The 22,043-nt window shown below is 45.3% G+C and overlaps 1 protein-coding gene across 3 annotated transcripts in view; it reads right to left on the bottom strand.

Annotated features, from left to right (window-relative positions):
- UGGT2 (UDP-glucose glycoprotein glucosyltransferase 2) overlaps nt 1-22,043 on the bottom strand; it is a 548,948-nt gene that overhangs the window by 82,354 nt on the left and 444,551 nt on the right. For 2 of the 3 annotated variants that reach the window (XM_073569568.1, XM_073569567.1), the window contains exon 32: nt 3,340-3,438. The exons of the other annotated variant lie outside the window; for it this stretch is intronic. In XM_073569568.1, coding sequence (XP_073425669.1) covers nt 3,340-3,438 — 99 coding nt within the window. The remainder of the gene's footprint in view (nt 1-3,339; nt 3,439-22,043) is intronic. 3 annotated transcript variants of the gene reach the window in all.

The following is a 22,043-nucleotide window of genomic DNA, read 5'->3' as shown; positions in this document are numbered from 1 at the left end:
AAAATTATTGGAATTGAGAAAATCTATAAAGTCCGGTATGACAGATACATCATCCCCCCAAATGATGAGGATGTCATTGATGTATCTGCCATACCAGGTCCTGAAAATGTGGATTATGTATGGAATTATATGCATTCCAACTCAAAAAATGCCACGACTAAATTGGCTAGGGATGGAGAGTATTTTGCTCCCATCGCCACGCCTGCTTTTTGTAAATAAAACTTTCCATCAAAAGAAAAAAAATTATGAGTCAAAAGAAAATATGTCACCTGTAAAATAAATTGAATTAAATCTTGTGAGTATTGACTAGATTCAAGATGAAAATGTAGAGCTTGCATAGCTATATTATGAGGGACACAGGTATATAGTGAAATAACATCACAACACAACCATGTGTAATCTCTGGACAATGTTTTCTTTTTTTTTTAGAAAAAATTCTCAAAATGTCTCTTGAATCCTTAATGTACCCCGGCAATTTGCATACCAGAGGTTGCAACAAAAGAATCCACCCATTCACAAAGGTGTTCATTCGTGGATCCTATTCCCGAGACAATGGGTCTCATAGCAGGAATTACAGTACCCTTATGAATCTTGGGTAATCTGTGAAGTACTGGAATAACCGGATTAGGTACCCTCAGGAAATCAGCCTGTTTCTTATCTAGAACACCCAGATTTAAACCATCAATGATCTTGTCTATTTCTTTGTTAAATTTTGTTGTCGAATTATGATCACGTTTTTCATAGGTAGTTACATCAGATAACAATTCTCTCATTTTATCTTGATAATCTTTTGAATTGAGCACCATTACCATTCCCCCCTTGTCCGCCATTTTAATGGTAATATTGGACATATTTTTGAGTTCCTGTAGAGCCGTTTTCAGTCTCAAAGAAAGGTTACTATTTTTCTAAATGTATTTGGACCTAATTCCGTGTTAGTCTTCAAGATTTTTAATTCTCTTTCAATTACTTCTTGAAATTTATCCATACAATCAACTCTGGTTTGAAGTGGATAAAAAAAGGGATTTTTCACATTTAAATTGTGTGATTGAGTGATAATCATATGATTCCCATCCACATGAGACAACTAATCTAGCAAAGTAAGCAACACCATTTGTTCTTTAAAGTCCAGATCTTGGAATTCATTGTAACTTGGGTTTAACACATGTTGATGTATTTCACTTTCATCATTCCAAACATGTTTCTTTATGGTCAAGTTACGGATGAATTTATTAAATGTCCAGAATAGTAGTAAAAAGATCAAAATCTTGGTCCAGCACAAAATTGAGACCCAATGATAACACAGAGTGCTGACCTAAAACCTATTGAGCACATCTGAGATAAAGTAGAACGGAGATTGAATATGGAGCTTTCTCATCCAATATGAGTGTCTGACCTCACAAATGAATGAATGGGAAAAAGATCTCAGATGTGGTGCAAAATTTTGTAGAAAGGCCTCACACAAGGGAGTAAGCTGGTATAGCTATAAATCAGGGGTGGAGTAGGACAACCACATATATTATGGATTTACAATGTAATAAAAGTTCCTATAGATGTAATGTGTAGTTGTCCCAATACTTTCGTCCATATAGTGTATGTTCTACTCTTTTTTAAATTCATTATCAAGCCTTTTAGAACATCTTTCTGGTTTATGTGGAGATTGTACAAACTGCAGAGTAGAGGTGTCAAAATATTCATTTCAGTTAGTGATCATTAGATAGTAACACTATATTTGTTAATTTAGTGTTAAAATGAGGAGAGGCATGAAATGATGTCTGGAAAACAAACTCTACTACATACTGAATATAAGGTCTTTGCTTCACATAATAGAGTGTTTCATATGATGAACTAGCAAATCTATGAGGAAGACATAGATAGATGCACCCTTAGTTCTGCGATGGTACCAACACTCTTCCATTTCATTTGCCTCAAATCTGTCTTCAAATGCAGTACTTGCTCATAAAAAAGCAATTATTGTCTCTCTAGAACCCTTTAACCTCTTCACGATATTTGACGCATCTTTGCATCATGGAAAAAGAAGGTGTTCGCGACCAAGGAAGTATAGATACGCATGGCGATCGTGCGGCCTCGGGAGCCATGCCTGCGCGATAGCCGCCGGGTGTTCAACTAACATGACAGCTGACACCTGTCTCTCACTGCCCGAAGCGGTGCATGCTGGGTGATGCCAACTGTGATTCATTGCCAGCATCTTGCATCATCAGCAACTGTAGGCTGGAGCTGGGCACAATGGGTTGCCATTGCAGCAGAGGGCTTGCTGAAAGTTCTCATGGCTACCAAATTTCTTGTCCTATGAAACCCAGCTTGTGTGGAAAAAAGACTATCACCCATTAATTCCCCTCTCAATAATAAAGAAGCAACAATATACATAATTGATATCTCCATATCTACAAACGCCTGAGCTATCAAAACGTAAAATAAGTTTACCCAACCGGTAAACACCGTAATGAGAAAAGATATGCAGGAATTGCAGGGGGGTTTTGTCGCTCCTGCCTAATAACTTGCAATAAAAAGATGAAATTTTTCTATCTACACATGTATAAAACCAATAAAAATGTCACCTGGCCACACACACAAAGAAAAACAAATCCTCATACAGGTCCACTGACAGATAAATAATGGAAAATGGTGACTGAAAACAACTTTTTTTTTTCTAACAAAACTCTGAATAATTTTTCACTACATAAATGAAAAAGAAAACTTTTCAAGCTTGGTACAACTGTAATCATATTGACCTGTTGAATCATATTTTCAGGCCATGTTCACCGTACGATGAACAACGGTGGAACTGCTTTTTTTCCCTCTATTTCACCACCCTTGGAATCTTTTTTCTCCTTTCCAGTACTTAGCATATTAAAATCAATGGTGTCATTTACAGCTACTATTAGTCCTGCAAAAACATAGCCTCTGATATGTCCTTGTTGACAGAAAAATAAAAGAAAAATATGGATTTTTGAACAATGGGAGGAAAAAACAAAGGCGCAAGAAAAGGAAAATCATCTGGTTGGGTAAAAAATATATATTTGGCAAATGTATAAGTGTCTATAAAACTGGAGCAGATGTGAACTATAAACTGGTTTCAAGAAGTTTCCTTTCATAGGGGTGTTTCAATGAGTATTAGAGGCTTCAATGAGTAATAAAATATAGAAACTACAACAATATCATAAAATATTGCAATAAGATTGGGCTTAGTTCAGAAAAGCAAGGAGGAAAAAAAAAATTGCAAGCTAATAACCAACAAGAAAACAAATTGAAAAACTAAATGTTTTTACATTCTATACTGATCAAATAATGTACATGTTTTTTATTAAACTGTATCCTCACCGTAGGAAGCGCTCATATAGATGCCCAGATGCAACAGAGAAAATATTTAGGACGTCTGATTTCTTTTCTTTTGATTCCATATTTGTTGCTCCTGTAAAGCTGAACAAAAATGTAAGGTTTACTGTGGTTAAGAACAAGGAATTAAATAGTCGAGTTTGAAACACTTCAATATTTTGTATAAAAAATTAGTACATGCGATTTTCAGGTTTGTTTTTATCAACTTATGAGGCATAGTAACTAACTGTGGTTAGTTATAACAAATTATAATTATCCTCCATCCCATAGTCCCGTGCCCATATACCCATCATACATATCCTCCATCCCATAGTCCCATGCCCATACATCCATCATACATATCCTCCATCCCATAGGCCCGTGCCCATATACCCATCACAAATCCTCCATCCCATAGGCCCGTGCCCATATACCCATCATACACATCCTCCATCCCATAGTCCCGTGCCCATATACCCGTCACACATATCCTCCATCCCACAGTCCAGTGCCCATATACCCACACATCCTCCATCCCATAGTCAACCATTATGACATCATAATGAGCGGCGGGGCTTGCAACCTATGATGACATCAGCGTCGCCATGGCAACCATTATGACATCATAATGAGGGGCGGGGCTTGACGCACGCACACATTTTCCCCAGTATGAAGATAGGGGCAAAATTGTTTGGTGCATTGGAACGTGCGGGGTTAAAATTTCACCTCACAACATAGCCTAGGACACTCTCGGGGTCCAGACGTGTGACTGTGCCAAATTTTGTGGCTGTAGCTGCGACGGTGCGGATGCCAATCCCGGACATACACACACACACACATATACATACCCACATTGAGCTTTACATATTAGATGAGGCATTGTAACATCAGAAATATATTGAGCAGTTTATTCTATCTCATAATAAAATTCTTGTTAGAACAGAACTAATAAGTAAACCCCAAAAGTAAACCCCAATTCATTGTCCATAGTAGCATGCATGCCGTCACATTTACATAGAAGAGAGCTGTTTAAATGAGACCTTCAGAGAAAATAACTCAGTGCTCTCATATTCCCAAATACCTCTCTCTTCCATATTTGAGAACAAGAATTTTTCGTCGCCTGCCATTTTACAGATAAAGAAACCCGGTAATGGTCACACTTTCTACAAATTTACTTTTCCACATTATGTGTGTCTGGTTTCCGCCTCCCTTTCACTTAACACTGCTTTAATGACTATAAAGGCTGCTAGAATAACAGGACTTTATAAGCCGACGTGGTCCCTCCATAGACACACAAACAACCTGTAGATTCCTATTTACATAACATACTCAAGTTATTATAGTTCTGTGGCTGACAGCAGGGAGGAAGTAAAGGACAGCCATAATGAACGTGTCCCCACTACTCGGCCCTTTTCCAAAATGAATGCAGCATGGAGCTTGTTAGTGACATGCAAAAAATATAAAAATAAAAATACAGCACTTATTAAGATGAATCAGTAAGCTTCATTCACCCTTCCACAAAACCATTTATATACACATGTGGGAAAGTGAAAGATTAACTCATTGGTACTTTCGAGCATGTTCACACAGTGTTTTTCAGGTGGATTCTGCCTGGAACCCATCTGTGAAAAAGTGCTTAAAAGGGCCAAAACGAATGAACATATTCATAGCAATGTAAATACGATTTGCAAAGCATATACTCCAATTTTTTTAAAATTTCAAATCTGTTCAAATATCCGATGTTGTGAAGCAGTTGAAAAAAGTGGCTTGATCATTCTTCTAGCAGCTTCCACTTGGATGTGTCTCACTCTTAATGCATACTGTTTATAAAAAAAAAAAATGGGGGCACAACTGCCAAAAACATGGTAGTATGTGTAAAAAAAAAAAAAAAAAAAAACCCACTCCCAAGAAAAAATACCTGCTTTTTCCTGAAGTGGCTTTAGCAGTACACAAACCCTTATATTGTCAATCCATTGTTTCAATCTTGTGGGGAGAGGAGAGGTAAGAGAGCAGACCTGAGAGTCAATACAAACATCTCTGCATCTGCAGCTCTCACAGCCTTGTCAGCTCTTCTCCACTCCCCCTCACTCCACTTGGTCAGTGCTGCAGGATGTACAGATGTGTTAGTACATACAGTGGGGAAAAAAAGTATTTAGTCAGTCAGCAATAGTGCAAGTTCCACCACTTAAAAAGATGAGAGGCGTCTGTAATTTACATCATAGGTAGACCTCAACTATGGGAGACAAACTGAGAAAAAAAAACCCAGAAAATCACATTGTCTGGTTTTTTTTCATTTTATTTGCATATTATGGTGGAAAATAAGTATTTGGTCAGAAACAAAATTTCATCTCAATACTTTGTGATATATCCTTTGTTGGCAATGACAGAGGTCAAACGTTTTCTGTAAATCTTCACAAGGTTGCCACACACTGTTGTTGGTATGTTGGCCCATTCCTCCATGCAGATCTCCTCTAGAGCAGTGATGTTTTTGGCTTTTCGCTTGGCAACACGGACTTTCAACTCCCTCCAAAGGTTTTCTATAGGGTTGAGATCTGGAGACTGGCTAGGCCACTCCAGGACCTTGAAATGCTTCTTACGAAGCCACTCCTTCGTTGCCCTGGCGGTGTGCTTTGGATCATTGTCATGTTGAAAGACCCAGCCACGTTTCATCTTCAATGCCCTTGCTGATGGAAGGAGGTTTGCACTCAAAATCTCACGATACATGGCCCCATTCATTCTTTCATGTACCCGGATCAGTCCTGGCCCCTTTGCAGAGAAACAGCCCCAAAGCATGATGTTTCCACCACCATGCTTTACAGTAGGTATGGTGTTTGATGGATGCAACTCAGTATTCTTTTTCCTCCAAACACGACAAGTTGTGTTTCTACCAAACAGTTCCAGTTTGGTTTCATCAGACCATAGGACATTCTCCCAAAACTCCTCTGGATCATCCAAATGCTCTCTAGCAAACTTCAGACGGTCCCGGACATGTACAGGCTTAAGCAGTGGGACACGTCTGGCACTGCAGGATCTGAGTCCATGGTGGCGTAGTGTGTTACTTATGGTAGGCCTTGTTACATTGGTCCCAGCTCTCTGCAGTTCATTCACTAGGTCCCCCCGCGTGGTTCTGGGATTTTTGCTCACTGTTCTTGTGATCATTCTGACCCCACGGGGTGGGATTTTGCGTGGAGCACCAGATCGAGGGAGATTATCAGTGGTCTTGTATGTCTTCCATTTTCTAATTATTGCTCCCACAGTTGATTTCTTCACTCCAAGCTGGTTGGCTATTGCAGATTCAGTCTTCCTAGCCTGGTGCAGGGCTACAATTTTGTTTCTGGTGTCCTTTGGCAGCTCTTTGGTCTTCACCATAGTGGAGTTTGGAGTCAGACTGTTTGTGGGTGTGCACAGGTGTCTTTTTATACTGATAACAAGTTTAAACAGGTGCCATTACTACAGGTAATGAGTGGAGGAAAGAGGAGACTCTTAAAGAAGAAGTTACAGGTCTGTGAGAGCCAGAAATCTTGATTGCTTGTTTCTGACCAAATACTTATTTTCCACCATAATATGCAAATAAAATGAAAAAAAAACAGACAATGTGATTTTCTGGATTTTTTTTTCTCAGTTTGTCTCCCATAGTTGAGGTCTACCTATGATGTAAATTACAGACGCCTCTCATCTTTTTAAGTGGTGGAACTTGCACTATTGCTGACTGACTAAATACTTTTTTTCCCCACTGTACATTCAGATCTGCTCTCCTTCACCCTGTAATCAGAGGAACAGCAGTGTTCAGAACCTGGGGAGACAGTTTGCTCAAGTGCATTTTTCTGTCTCCTGACATTAAAGAGGAGCTTTAACCAAATTTTTCAAGTTGAATTGGACACAGAATGTAACACAGAGAAACACAATACAAAAACGTGTAAAAATACTCTGCTGAAAAAAAAAAAATCTAACAATAAACAGAAAGTGCTAGTAAAAAGATAACAGAACAGTGTATTTAGTTAAGGTTTTTTTTTGCAAAAAATGTATACTAAGCCGTTCTACCAGACGCCAAGGTATACCCATCAGAGCAGTCCTAACCAACGTATTTAAAACCTGACCATATGAACAGTACCTACATGAGCAGGATTCTGAAAGGTAATGTCTGATGTGGACACGCTGTGTAAGACGGCTTCATATGTGCATGGCCCACAACAGAGGGGTGAAGACCTCCCAGAATCTTGCAAAAGCAAGAAACCAATTGAATACAAACGCATGGGCCATGCACATACAGGTTTTAATACATTGGTTAGGACTGCTCTTATGGGTATACCTTGGCATCTGGTAGAGCGGCTTAGTATACATTTTTTGCAAAAAACGTATCAATTAAATACCCTTTTTTGTGATCATCTTTTTACTAGCACTTGCTGTTTATTGTTAGATATTTTTTACAGCAGAGTATTTTTACACGTTTTTTGCATTGTTTCTCTGTATTTCAGTCTCTTGGTGGTGTGAACACTGTCCTACCGACTTGTTCGCTGTATGTACAGTACATGGCCCATGCGTTTGTATTCAATTGGACACAGGATGTAGTAGTGGCTACACCTAATGAGTTAACTATTCTTAAATAGAAGTGGGTATTGTAGTGCAGCCGTAGCAACCTGTGCAGTGATGCGGCAGTGACCCAGCAAAGCAAAGCAAAATGTCTCTTTAATGTTCAACTCCGCAAAACAGCACACGTTATCTTCCGGATCGCTGCTGGGCATATCCTCTGGATTACAGTCACTAAACACGCCAGTTCTATTCTTAAGACCAGTTGCCGTGGGCGACTGCACCACTGTGTTAATGTTTTACTTAGAGCATTACTCAGCACACGATATCCTCTGGATCGCAGCCGGGAACCATATCCTTCAGTTTTCAGTCACTAAAGACGCCAGTCCTCCTCCGGGCACAGGACAGTTTACCTCCGGTTCACTGCTGGGCACAAGACAGTCCTCCCCAAGACCAGTTGCCATGGGCGACTGCACCACCGTGTATGCTGTGGGTGCTAGACCCCTGAGCTGCTTTGGCCTCGTTTGCCTGTGTTGTCTCACACAGATGGAGCACTGCAGAGACAACTGCTCTGCCCTCTAGCACACACCAGACTGACACACCCAAACCCTATACTGTAGGGTTTTTAACTAGAAACCTGTGACCATGGTCCACATGGAAAACCAGGGCCAGGAATGAAAGAATGCAACACTACCATCTGCAGTCTGTTTCAAAACATCAGCTCTGATCTTCTAATTTAATCTACTACATGAGTCAGTGGGGGAGAGAGAAGGAAAGAGCAGTCAAGTTTAACTGTGTCATATTACAAGCCCTTCTATCAGCTCTCTTTCTCTCATAGCAATGTCCACTCTGCTGTACTGACCCTCGCTCTCACACTACCTTCTGAAGATGTATCAGTGTCACAAATATATCTTTTGTGCTTAGGAAACTCGTAATGGCACTGAAGTGAGTGTAGTGTATTTTGTCCTTATGTCTCACACATGAGTAGCCCAGAACAGACTGCTCCTGTGTGAGACATATGACAGCCGTGATCTCACCGTAGAGAGATTTCAAGTTGCTCCAGTACAGTCGCCATAATTGTGATTACATGTCACACCTGTTCTAAGTTATAGTGGGGTATGTGTTCGCACGTGTGTTGCTGCCTGCTTCTGATTTATCTGCATCGTACAGGGAGAAGTACATGCCATCAGTGAAAACTAGCTGGTAACACATACTTGGAATAAAAGTTAACTCATTAGGTGCCACATACTTTGATTTCTATTATTTGTGCAATAGAGGTGAAAAAACCTCACTTCATATGTATCCAGTTTAGTGTGACAAGTTCTTGATTTCTCAAGATTCAAAGGATTGGCATTATAAAGGTACCAATGAGTCCATCTTTCACTGGGCTAAATATTCATACAAACCGTTTAAGATGTGGGGACAAATTGACACATTCCCTTTAAAATAGAAACTTTAATTTGAGCACTGGGGTGGGTGTATATCCTAACTGGCTTTGTGTTTATACCTGAATATAATTAACTAGGACTGGGATCAAATTTGTTAACTCTGCGCTGCGTTAATCAATACAAACCACATGATCTTTGTAGTTTGTCCTGATGAATAAGTTTGATACTTTGAAAATTGTTGACCAATAAAAAGCATTCCTGACTTCTCTTCACTGTTTCGCCGGCAGAATTAACTCATTTGATTCCAGTCCTTGATACTTCCATTACCGTGGATCTGCAGCAGCCTACACCTTTTTAGGGGTTGTTAGATCATAACTCGACCAGGTGAGCACCATGGCACACATTCTTCTGATTTACTGGAGAAGACTATTGCGCATATTGTCTTTCCAGCTTCATACTGAACATAATCAGCAGCAGATCAAGGTATTTTCAATGCAACTTTTGTTCTGTGACATAGAACTACAAAATTCCTTCATTCTTTTTTGTACGAAAATGTATTTCATTCTACTACACCTATGATTATTTATATCCCTACTGTTAATTATGTTTATGCTTTTCCTTCAAGCTTTTTAGTAGACTTCCCCTTCTCTCTCACCACCAGAGCAGCATTGCCTGAAATTAATATGCTACCTTTTAGAACAATGTTTTAAAAATTCTCATTGATGCAGATTCAGATTAAAATATTTGTTTGTGTAAAAATGTAATATTTATATCATGATAATAAATGAAGACCTTGCGTTTTAGATAAAAATATAATTTATTACTACAATTTACCGTATATACTCGTGTATAAGCCGACCCAAGTATAAGCCGAGGCGGAAAACTTATTGGCTAGAGTATAAGCCAGGTATGCCAGTGCAGTGAATATTAATTTTTCTTTAGCAGTGGGCATGGGAGTAGCTTTAGCTACAGCAGCCGACTCGTGCCTCCTGTGACCCGCGGCTCCGCCGATCTCCCACCCCTGCCATCTTCTGGACAATGACTTGTGTATAAGCTGAGGGGGGCTTTTTCAACACAAAAAAATGGGCTGAAAAACTTGGATTATACACGAGTATATACGGTAACCAAAACTATCCTCCTGAAAAACATTGCAAACATTGTGCATGCTATCTGCTAAGGCAGCTCAGAAGGGAACAAAACCAGGAGAGTAATCAGGACAGTTTTCACATCTCCAACAAAACCTTCTGCTTCTGTTGCCGCCGTATTCATTCTGTGGGCATCGCTGGTGATAGATATATCAGAACAAGAAGCTCTGGATGGCAGACTCTGTCCAGCCACTAAGGTTAGAGGGGCTGGGACCTGTAGTGAAATACAGTCTGGCAGTATTGGCGTGTGTGCTTCCAGCTGAAATTATCAGCTCCCTGCTCCAGCCAATAGGAGAGCACCACACACCACCAAAGCTTCCAGCTTGTTGCTGGAAGCTGCCAGATATAGCTTAGTGTTTCCTGGCTAGGTGTGCATATTCTCCTCCTGGCTTGTTTAGTATGTTCCTGTTTTGAGCCCGGCTTGTTTCTAACTATCCTTACTTATCTTGATTTTGTCCTCAAAATTACTTCTCAGCTCTCACCTTGTTTGGTGACCATTCCTACCGCTAGATGACAGCCCTTCCATGGTAGCATTCCACTGGCTCCTATTTTAAAAAACAATCCTGGTACAGGGGTTAAAGTGTATTGGGATTTCTCAGGAGTTTGACAGACTGAGTGGCTTATGCCAAGTCTGTCCGACACAGCCTTTTGAGCCTGTGGTCTCAAGCAGACATTAAAACAGTGCTCACATGAATGTTGTTCAGATGGATTGTGAGACTGTCAGATTAATGCAACTGTTTACAGCGACTGACACCAAACAGTAAGATCTCCTCTAATCGTAGCATATAAAATAGAAAGGTCACAGATTTCCAAGAGCCAGGAACAATGCTCAGTGACTCCATATTAACTAACATTAATCTAAGGTTTACTACATTTAAGGGCTCATTCACATGACTGCTTTTCATATACTAGTGATATCCGTTTTTTTTGCGGATAGCTCTCATACCTATGACAGTCTATGGAGCTGTTCACTCGTCTCAGTTTTTGCAAAGTGTTCCGTGCAAAATCACATAGACATGTCCGATATTGATGAGAGTTTTGGATGAAACTCGGCAAAAAAAGCCTATTCGTGTGTGGGAAAAAAAAAAAGAGACTCTTCTCTAATAGTAGAGAAACATGGATTTTTGTGAGAACTCACCGTAAAAGCCATTTCTCTGAGACGCTCATTGGGGGACACAGAGACTGTGGGTGAATGCTTCTGCCGCTAGGAGGCTGACACTAAGGCTGGCTTCACACTTGCGTTTTTTTGCGCTGTTTTTTAGCGCAAAAAACGCATGCTTTTTTTCCCTATCTTTTACATGGGTGCGCATACACATGCGTTTGTATGCGTATGCGTTTTTGGTAGTGTGCGCTCGGGCGCACAAAATGCATCCTGTTGCATTTTTTGTGCGTCCGACTTGCCCCCAAAAAACGCATGCGCACGCAATGCGTTTTTTACAGCCAAACACCCATTATAGTATATGAGTGCGCATACGTGCGCATGGTAATGCGCACGTATGTGCAAAAAAACAGTGTTTTTTAAAAAAACACACCAAAACCCGCAAAAAACGCACACAAACGCATGATGCGTTTTTTATGTGAATTTGCACTCCGCACGGTGCGCAGCACAAAAAAACGCAAGTGTGAAAGTAGCCTTCGTGAAAAAAAAAAAAAAAAAAAAAGGTTAGCTCCTCCTCCGCAGTATACACCCTTGCCCCTATTGCGGGCGAAAATCAGTTTGGTGCCATAGCAGTAGGAGGACAACAAAATCAGCCTTCATACAGGTACAACATGTCCAACGAAAAACACCACCCCATATCAAATAAGTAAACATATATTAATTTAAACAAATAAGAGCCAAATGGCTAATAGGGTGGATGCTGTGTCTCCCAATGAGTGTCTCGGAGAAAAGGATTTTACGGTGAGTTCTCACAAAAATCCATGTTTCTCCTTCGCCTCATTGGGGGACACAGACTGTGGGACGTCCAAAAGCAGTCCCTGGGTGGGAAATTGACTCACCGATCCAAGCTACATGAACCTCTGGTTTAAAGGTGCGCCATCGCTGCTTGGAGAATCCTTCTACCCAGGCTCGCATCCACTGAGGCCAGAGTTTGGATATTGTAATGTTTGGCAAATGTGCGCAGGCTGGACCAGGTTGCTGCCTTGCAAACCTGTTCCGTCGAAGCTTGATGCCGAAGCGCCCAAGAGGCGCCCACAGCCCGAGTAGAGTGCGCTCCGATCCCTGCTGGAATCGGCGTGCCTCTAATGCGGTAGGACTCCTGAATAGTCAAATGAATCCATCTGGCAATGGTTGATTTTGAGGCAGCGAGTCTCTCCCTGCGCCCTTCAGGGAGCACGAACAGCGTGTCCGTCTGACGAAAGGGCGCCGTCCTCGACACGTACCTCCGGAGGGCTCTTACCAGGTTTAACGTGTGAAAAGCCTTTTCCACACGGTGCACCGGTGCTGGACAAAAAGAAGGCAAGACAACATCCTTATTAATGTGAAATGAGGACACGACCTTTGGGTGAAAAGGAGGGGCTGGTCTGAGCACCACCTTATCCTTATGGAAAGTGAGGAACGGAGCTCGGCAGGATAGGGCCGCCAACTCAGAGACCCACCTGATAGAAGTGATGGCCACCAGGAACACCACTTTCCAGGAAAGGTACCTCAAAGACACATCCTGCAGTGGTTCAAATGGAGCTTCCTGCAGAACACTTAATACCAGGTTAAGGTCCCAGGCGTCCATAGGCGACCTATAGGGAGGTACCAAATGGGAGACTCCCTGGATAAAACTGTTCACCTGCAAATTGGTAGCAATTCTCCGCTGGAACAAAACGGATAAGACCGATATTTGTCTCCTGAGGGAACTCGGGCCCAAGCCCGAGTCTAGGCCCGATTGGAGAAAATCCAAGATGTTGGGGATCGAGAATCTCAGTGGAGAAACACCATGGCCTCGACACCAAGTGAAGAACACCTTCCAGGTGTGGTGGTAAACTCATGCTGAAGCAGGCTTCTGGGCACTAATCATTGTAGCAACCACCTTGCTCCCGAACCCTGCCTGGGTTAGGCCGGTTTCACATTTGCGCTTCAGGGCGCAGAGACGGCCTGCGCACGGACGCCGCTACGCCTCGCCCCCTGCCGCGCCTCCGCCGGTAGCTCCGCCTCTGGGCGCATGACGCTGCATGCGTCATGCGCCCCTTATCTTTATCATTGAGGACGCAGGCTGTGCGCAGTATGCATTTGGCGGCGCCTGCGTCCTTTTGACGGTGCGCCGAGCGCAAACAAATTGCAACAGGTTGCGTTTGGCGCTGGCCGGCGCACCATCAAAAGGACGCAGGTGCCGCCAAACGCATACTACGCACGGCCTGCGTCCTCAGTGATAAAGATAGGGGACGCATGCAGCGTCATGCGCCCGGAGGCGGAGCTACCGGAGGAGGCGTGGCAAGGGGCGGGGCTTAGCGGCGGCCGTGCGCAGGCCGTCGCTGCGCCCTGAAGCACAAATGTGAAACCGGCCTTAGAATCCAAGATTCAACGGCCACGCCGTCAAACACAGGGCCCGAGTTCGGGTGGCAAATCAGCCCTTGAGAAAGTAGATCCGGGCGCTCTGGTAGACGCCAAGGGACGTCGGCGAGTAGCAGCATTAGATTTGTGTACCACCCTCGACGGGGCCAATCTGGGGCCAGCAGGATTGCCGATTGCCAGCAGGATTCCGTCTTGATCTTCTTGTCGACTCTTGGAAGTAGTGGCAGCGGAGGAAAGATACAGGAGGCGAAACTGGTTCCATAGCAGAACCAACGCATGCACCGCGATTGCCTGCAGGTCCCTGGCCCGAGCGACATATGTGGGCACCTTGGCGTTCACTCTGGAAGCCATCAGGTCCACATCCGGTGTTCCCCACCGCTGACAAATCTGCTGGAAGACTTGGGGATGTAGAGACCACTCTCCGGACGCAAGATCCTCCCGGCTGAGAAAGTCTGCTGCCCAGTTTTCCACGCCCGGGATGTGAACTGCTGAAATCACCGAGTGGTTTGCTTCGGCCCACTGAAGAACATGCCCTACATTGCACATGGTTGCTCTGCTGCGAGTGCCCCCTTGGTGATTTATGTAAGCCACCGCTGTGGCGTTGTCCGATTGAATTCGGACAGGGCGGCCTGCTAGGAGGTGATGAAACTTCTGGAGTGCCAGCAGAATTGCTCGTATCTCCAATAAATTGATCGGGAGGCGTGCCTCCTGTGGCGACCACCATCCCTGAGTTGTGTGGTGGTGAAACACTGCTCCCCAGCCGAGGAGACAGGCGTCGGTTGTCACCACCAGCCAATGGTCTGGGGGAAATGGTTTCCCCTGAGTCAGAGAGGAACTGGTTATCCAGCATCCGAGAGACTGTCTGACCTGAGAGGACAGACGACACTGCCGATCGAGCGTGAAAGGGTTCTTGTCCCAAGCTGACAGGAGGGCGTGCTGCAGGGGGCGAAGATGGAACTGGGTGAAAGGTATCGCTTCCATTGCTGCCACCATTTTTCCTAGAATCCTCATCCCAGATCGGATGGTATGAGGGACTGGTTGGCGAAGTGCCCGGACTCCCTGCCGGAGAGCCCGTACCTTTACCTGAGGGAGAATCACCAACCCTCGGCAAGTGTCGAAGATCATTCCCAAGAAGGAGATCTTCTGAGCTGGCACAAAGGATGACTTCTTCACATTGACCAACCACCCTAAGCGGGCAAGAGTATCCAGCGTGATGCTGACATTTTCCTCGCATCCCCGTATTGAAGGGCCTTTGACCAAGAGGTCGTCCAGATAAGGCAAGACGACCATGCCTTGAGAATGCAGTATGGCCATGACAACTGCCACAACCTTTGTGAACACTCTGGGAGCCGTGGCTAGCCCGAAGGGTAGCGCTACGAACTGAAAATGTTGATCGTTGATGGCGAAGCGTAGGAACCTCTGATGAGGAGGAAAAATGGGAATATGCAGATATGCAGCTTGGATGTCTATTGATGCCAAGTATTCTCCCTGCTCCATGGCAGATATGACTGAACGGAGAGACTCCATCTGAAAATGTCGGACCTGAAGCTTCTGAACAGATTCGTCAGGATCAAACACAGGCCTGACCGACCCGTCCTTTTTGGGAACCGCGAAGAGGTTGGAATAGAATCCCTGAGCTCTTTCGTGTTCCGGCACTGGAATAATGACTCCGTTGTGCTGGAGCGATTTGATGGCTTCCAATAGAGCCCTTGCCTGGGCATCTACCCTGGGAAGCCAGGAAAGAAAAAACCGTCTTGGAGGGCATCTGACAAATTCTATTTTGTAACCTGAGTACACCAATTCTTCTACCCATGCATCGTGAGCAACGTTGGCCCAGACGTGGTGAAACCAGAGTAGGCGGCCGCCCACCCTGCTGGTGTCATCTGGTAAAGGCCTCAAGTCACTTGGCTGATGATCTTTGGGATCTGGATCCTCTCGATCTGGCCTGTTGAGCACGCATTCTTCCCAATGGGTTGGCTCTATATGAGACCTGCCACTCCCTATCCTGGTTGGGGCTGCGGAATTGGGCCCTGTAGTCCACCCGGGGTTGCGAAAAGCCCGAAAACATGCCTGAAAAGGGTGACTAAAAAGAGGTTTGACCTTTTGTTGAGGGAGAAACCCGCTCTTTCCTCCTGTGTTGTCGGAGATAAGTTGGTCTAACTTTTCCCCAAATAGGCGGCCGCACTGATAAGGCAGGGAAGTCAAGGACTTCTTAGGCTAGTTTCACACTAGCGTTTATGAGCGCAGCGACGGCCTGCGCACGGCCGCCGCTAAGCCCCGCCTCCGCCGGTAGCTCCGCCCACCGGCGCATAACGCTGCATGCTCCCTGCGTCCCCGATCTTTATCACAGGGGGCGCAGGCCATGCGCAGTATGCATTTGGCGGCGCATGCGCCTTTCTGACGGTGCGCTGACGCAACCAAACTGCAGCAGGTTGCGTTTGGCGCAGGTCGGCGCACCGTCAAAAGGACGCATGCGCCGCCAAACGCATACTGCGCACGGCCTGCGCCCCCTGTAATAAAGATCGGGGACGAATGCAGCGTCATGCGCCGGTGGGCGGAGCTACTGGCGGAGGCGCGGCAGGGGCGGGGCTTAGCGACGGCCGTGCGCAGGCCGTCGCTGCGCTCAAACGCTAGTGTGAAACTAGCCTTAGAAGTAGAATCGGCTCGCCATGTCCTCAACCACAGGGCTCTTCTGATAGAGATTGCATTAGCAGCAGCAAATGCCGAACAATTGGCCGCATCAAAAGACGCATTAATTACATAGTCTCCGGCATCGCCATCTGACTTGCGACCTCCGAAATCTCTGCAGGTAGATCCTGTTCCTGCGCGATCTTGTTGTTGCTGCGAACGAAGGAGCGAGTGCAGACCCTGACGCCTTATATACTGACCGAGCTAAGCTCTCAATAAGGCGGTCCGTGGGATCCTTAATCGAGGAAACACTAGAGACAGATAACAGGGTCTTAGTGGCCAGGCGTGAAACCGGCGGATCCACTATCGGGGATTCCATCCATTTTTTACGGAGGTCCGGAGCAAACGGATACCTTGTTTCGAGTGCCTTTTGACCCGAGAAACGCCGGTCTGGACGTTCTCTATTTCGCTGCACTATGTCCTCAAACTCAGGGTGAGAGGAAAAAATTCTGTGCGGGCGCTTCACTCGCTTAAATGCCACCTTATGCCCCGTAGCCGCTGCGGGATCATCCTCAATCCCCAGTGTCTGATTGACGGCTTCTATGAGGCTGTCCACTGTTTCACGTGACCCTGGAGTATCCAGGTCAAGGGGCTCATCTGACTCGCAATACGAGATCTGCTCGCTATCAACCACTGGTGACGGGGAGCGAGAAGCAGAGCTTACGGATGCCAAGGCACCGGATGGACTGGGCGACACCGTGTGGATTCGTTTCCTCCGGGTCTGCCTGGAGTGAGAGCGGCCCCTGCAGGCTGGAGGCTCTAGTGAGGTGGAGGTTCCTTCTAAAGACAGCAAGCCACAGTCCCTGCCCTTATCTGGGGCTTGAAGGGACTCTCTTGCTCTCGTAAGCGACGCCATGGATTGTGACAGTGATCGGGCCCACATCGGGGGATATGACACATTGGTCGCGGTCGCAGGGGAGGGCTCCTGGGCGTGTTCAGAATCGCAGGCTTCGCATAAACGCTAGCTCTGTGCCGGCGGAAACGCAGCCTTACAAGAGATGCATGCAGCGTAAAAGAACGTGTGCGTCTTTTCCTTCTCAGACATGCTGTATCTGTCCTCTGCTGGGTCTATGGGGAGTAGGTAGCACCTTGTTTTTCCCTGTAGCGTGGTCTCTCGGGCACTTACCCCAGTCCTGCGCCCCCCCCAAAGAGAATCTTCCTTCAAATCGCGCGCCATCTGCGGTGCGCGCCAGCCTGTGAAAACGGGTCTAGGGGCGGTACTTCCGCTTTGAGGCCTAGCCGCGGTCCAAAGCCAGGGCCTCGATTTCTATCGTCTCCCAGTGCAGGGCGGAAGTGACACGCGGTCCCGGGGGCGGGACTTCCGGCCACGGCCTAGCTCCAGCCGAAGCCGCGGCCTCAATTTCTCCCCCTACCCGACCGGGGGGGGGGGGGGCGGTATGGCGCTACTGACCGGTGCGGCATTCCAGGTTGCCGCCTGACGTATCCTCTGCATGACTAGCACTGTGGGCTCCAGCCCGAAGACTTCCAGGAGCCCTCCCAGACCCTCTCTCCGATGATCCTCTTCCATCTGCAGCGCAGGTATGTGAGGGGGTCTTTGACAAAAAAACAGATAGATGGAGCTAGGGTGCCTGCACCGTCCTAACCCCTTCAGGGGGTGAGGAGAGGGACCGTCCGCCACCTTGCAGCACCACAGTCTGAGCATTGGTGGAGCAGTGGGGGCCGCACGGACTAGACTTGTGCCTCTGTACAGCCCATGGTTTCAATACCTAGGGGTGGTCAGGGCTAAGTCCGGCACTGTGTCCCACGTCACGGGAGAGGATACGTGGAGGCAACACTCACGTGCTCGCCCGTTGATGGTTTGGGGAAATCGGACCTTTTCAATAGGATCTGTTGCCCCTGTCACATCTTCATGGGAAAAAGACGAAGAAAAGATCTGGAGAAAAACCAGACGTGTGCCTCCATGGACACTAAGCAAAAAACTGATTTCCGCCCGCAATAGGGGCGAGGGTGTATACTGCGGAGGAGGAGCTAACCTCTTTTTCACTTAGTGTCAGCCTTCTAGCGGCAGAAGCATACACCCACAGTCTCTGTGTCCCCCAATGAGGCGAAGGAGAAATGTCTTTCGTCAGTGAAAAAAGCTACTGAAAGTAACGAAACTCTGATTAAACTGTAAAGACTATGTAAAAATCACTCATGAAACTTGATCCATTATTCTCAAACGCCAAAAAAATGATGTCTGAATGAGGCCTTACTGTGACAGAACCAGTTAAAAATCCCCTGCTTTCCACACATCATTGCCACTAGGGGGAGCTTATTAAGGTGTATTTTTACAGCAACAGGTGCTTGGAAGTAGAATGAACTTTAATTTTTTATAAAGGTTTCCAAGGTATTTGGAGATCTAGAAGAATTGAGAACTCCCTTAGTTTAATAACCTCTTATACGGTCAATTTATTGTATTAATGACATACCTCTACTCAGAGCATTTTGCTGCAAACATTCATATACTAAAGAAATATTTACCATATGTTTCGGACAAGGTGGCCATGCACACCAGGATGAGGATGAGAGGGGCCATGCATACCAGAGTGGGAATGAGGAGGCCATGCATACCAGGATAAGGATGAAGGGGCCGTGCATACCAGGATAAGGATAAAGGGGCCAAGCACACCAGGATAGGGATAAGGGGGCCAAGCACACCAGGATAGGGATAAGGGGGCCAAGCACACCAGGATAGGGATAAGGGGGCCATGCATACCAGGAAAAGAATGAGGGGGCCCATGCACACGAGGATAGGGATAAGGGGGCCAAGCACACCAGGAAAGGGATAAGGGGGGCAAGCACATCAGGATAGGGATAAGGGGGCCAAGCACACCAGGATAGGGATAAGGGGGCCAAGCACACCAGGATGGGGATGAGGAGGCCATGCATACCAGGATAAGGATGAAGGGGTCATGCACACCAGGATAGGGATAAAGGGGCCAAGCACACCAGGATAGGGATAAGGGGGCCAAGAACACCAGGATAGGGATAAGGGGGCCAAGAACACCAGGATAGGGATAAGGGGGCCAAGCACACCAGGATAGGGATGAGGAGGCCATGCATACCAGGAAAAGAATGAGGGGGCCCATGTACACCAGGATAGGGATAATGGAGCCAAGCAGGGCTGTGGAGTCAGAGTCGTGGAGTCGGTGCTCATTTTGGTGGAGTCGGAGTCGGTATAAAATGGACCGACTCCAACTCCTAAAATATATAATAAATTGGGTACAGTAGTTCAATGCAGAATATGCTGAATATTTTTTCATAGGAATTTGGGAAAGTTATGAAATGTCCTATAAATGACTGTTCTATTCCTGATCTAAGGCTACATTCACACACAGCGTTTTTCCTGCGTTTTTTGAGGATACGTTTTTCAGTTGCAAAAGCAGATCAGCTTTTTAAAAAACACATCACCTGAAAGGTTTTTGAGCTCATAGATAATGTTTTCAATAGCAAAAGCAGATTAGAAATCTGCTCTATCTATATATCCATTTATCCATATCTGTCTATCCATATCATATCTGTACCAAAAAGAATGAAAGCCGGATAGCACAAAGACTAACACGCCTTTTTTTTTTTAGCACCAGTCAGGTACACCTCCTAGCTGCCCAAAAGGACGCCCAGGACAGGCATTGCTCGTCTTCAGTAACATCAACATCAACTGATAGTTGGAATAGACTGCATTCATCACCACATCTTCTTAAAGTGCAGGCTTAATTTTCAAGTGTAGGGGTGTGAAGTATGAGGTTCTGCAGCAGCCGAGGTGTGCAGTATGAAATTCTGCGGAACAGAATGAGATTCTGCCCCCCCCCCCCCCTAGGTTTGATCCTGGCTACGCCCATAGCGTGAATGTAGCCTGAGGATCTAGGCTTTATCTTAGCCGAAATAAGTCATAGTGTGTGTGTATGTGTGCATATATATTATGTATATACACACAGTACAGACCAAAAGTTTGGACACACCTTCTCAAAACGTTTTCTTTATTTTCATGACTATGAAAATTGTAGATTCACTCTGAAGGCATCAAAACTATGAATTAACACAAGTGGAATTATGTAATTAATTAACAAAAAAATGTTAAACAACTGAAAATACTGTATGTCTTATATTCTAGGTTCTTCAATGTAGCCACCTTTTGCTTTGATTTCTGCTTTGCACACTCTTGGCATTCTCTTGATGAGCTTCAAGAGGTAGTCACCGGAAATGGTTTTCACTTCACAGGTGTGCCCTGTCAGGTTAAGTAAGTGGGATTTCTTGCCTTATAAATGAGGTTGGGACCATCAGTTGTGTTGTGCAGAAGTCTGGTGGATACACAGGTGATAGTCCTACTGAATAGACTGTTAGAATTTGTATTATGGCAAGAAAAAAGCAGCTGAGTAAAGAAAAACGAGTGGCCATCATTACTTTAAGAAATGAAGGTTAGTCAGTCCGAAAAATTGGGAAAACTTTGAAAGTGTCCCCAAGTGCATTGGCAAAAACCATCAAGCGCTACAAAGAAACTGGCTCACATGAGGACCGCCCCAGGAAAGGAAGACCAAGAGTCACCTCTGCTGCGGAGGATAAGTTCATCCTAGTCAGCAGCCTCAGAAATCGCAGGTTAACAGCAGCTCAGAATAGAGACCAGGTCAATGCCACACAGAGTTCTAGCAGAAGACACATCTCTACAACAACTGTTAAGAGGAGACTTTGTGCAGCAGGCCTTCATGGTAAAATAGCTGCTAGGAAACCACTGCTAAGGACAGGCCACAAGCAGAAGAGACTTGTTTGGGCTAGAGAACACAAGGAATGGACATTAGACCAGTGGAAATCTGTGCTTTGGTCTGATGAGTCCAAAGTTGAGATCTTTGGTTCCAACCGCCATGTCTTTGTGCGACGCAGAAAAGGTGAACGGATGGACTCTACATGTCTGGTTCCCACCGTGAAGCATGGAGGAGGAGGTGTGATGGTGTGGGGGTGCTTTGCTGGTGACACTGTTGGGGATTTATTCAAAATTGAAGGCATACTGAACCAGCATGGCTACCACAGCATCTTGCAGCGGCATGCTATTCCATCCAGTTTGTGTTTAGTTGGACCATCATTTATTTTTCACCAGGACAATGGCCTCAAACACACCTCCAGGCTGTGTAAGGGCTATTTGACCAAGAAGGAGAGTGATGGGGTGCTACGCCAGATGACCTGGCCTGCACAGTCACCAGACCTGAACCCAATCGAGATGGTTTGGGGTGAGCTGGACCGCAGAGTGAAGGAAAAAGGGCCAACAAGTGCTAAGCATCTCTGGGAACTCATTCAAGACTGTTGGAAGACCATTTCTGGTGACTACCACTTGAAGCTCATCAAGAGAATGCCAAGAGTGTGCAAAGCAGTAATCAAAGCAAAAGGTGGCTACTTTGAAGAATCTAGAATATAAGACATATTTTCAGTTGTTTCACACTTTAATTATACAATTCCACATGTGTTAATTCA

This window comes from Dendrobates tinctorius, unplaced genomic scaffold (assembly GCF_039654945.1).
Source record: "Dendrobates tinctorius isolate UK_male_01 unplaced genomic scaffold, ASM3965494v1 ptg000026l, whole genome shotgun sequence".
In the NCBI taxonomy this organism is placed as follows: Eukaryota; Metazoa; Chordata; class Amphibia; order Anura; family Dendrobatidae; genus Dendrobates; species Dendrobates tinctorius.
The sequence above is the reverse complement of the archived record's forward strand: the minus strand, read 5'-3'. Positions and strand labels throughout refer to the sequence as shown.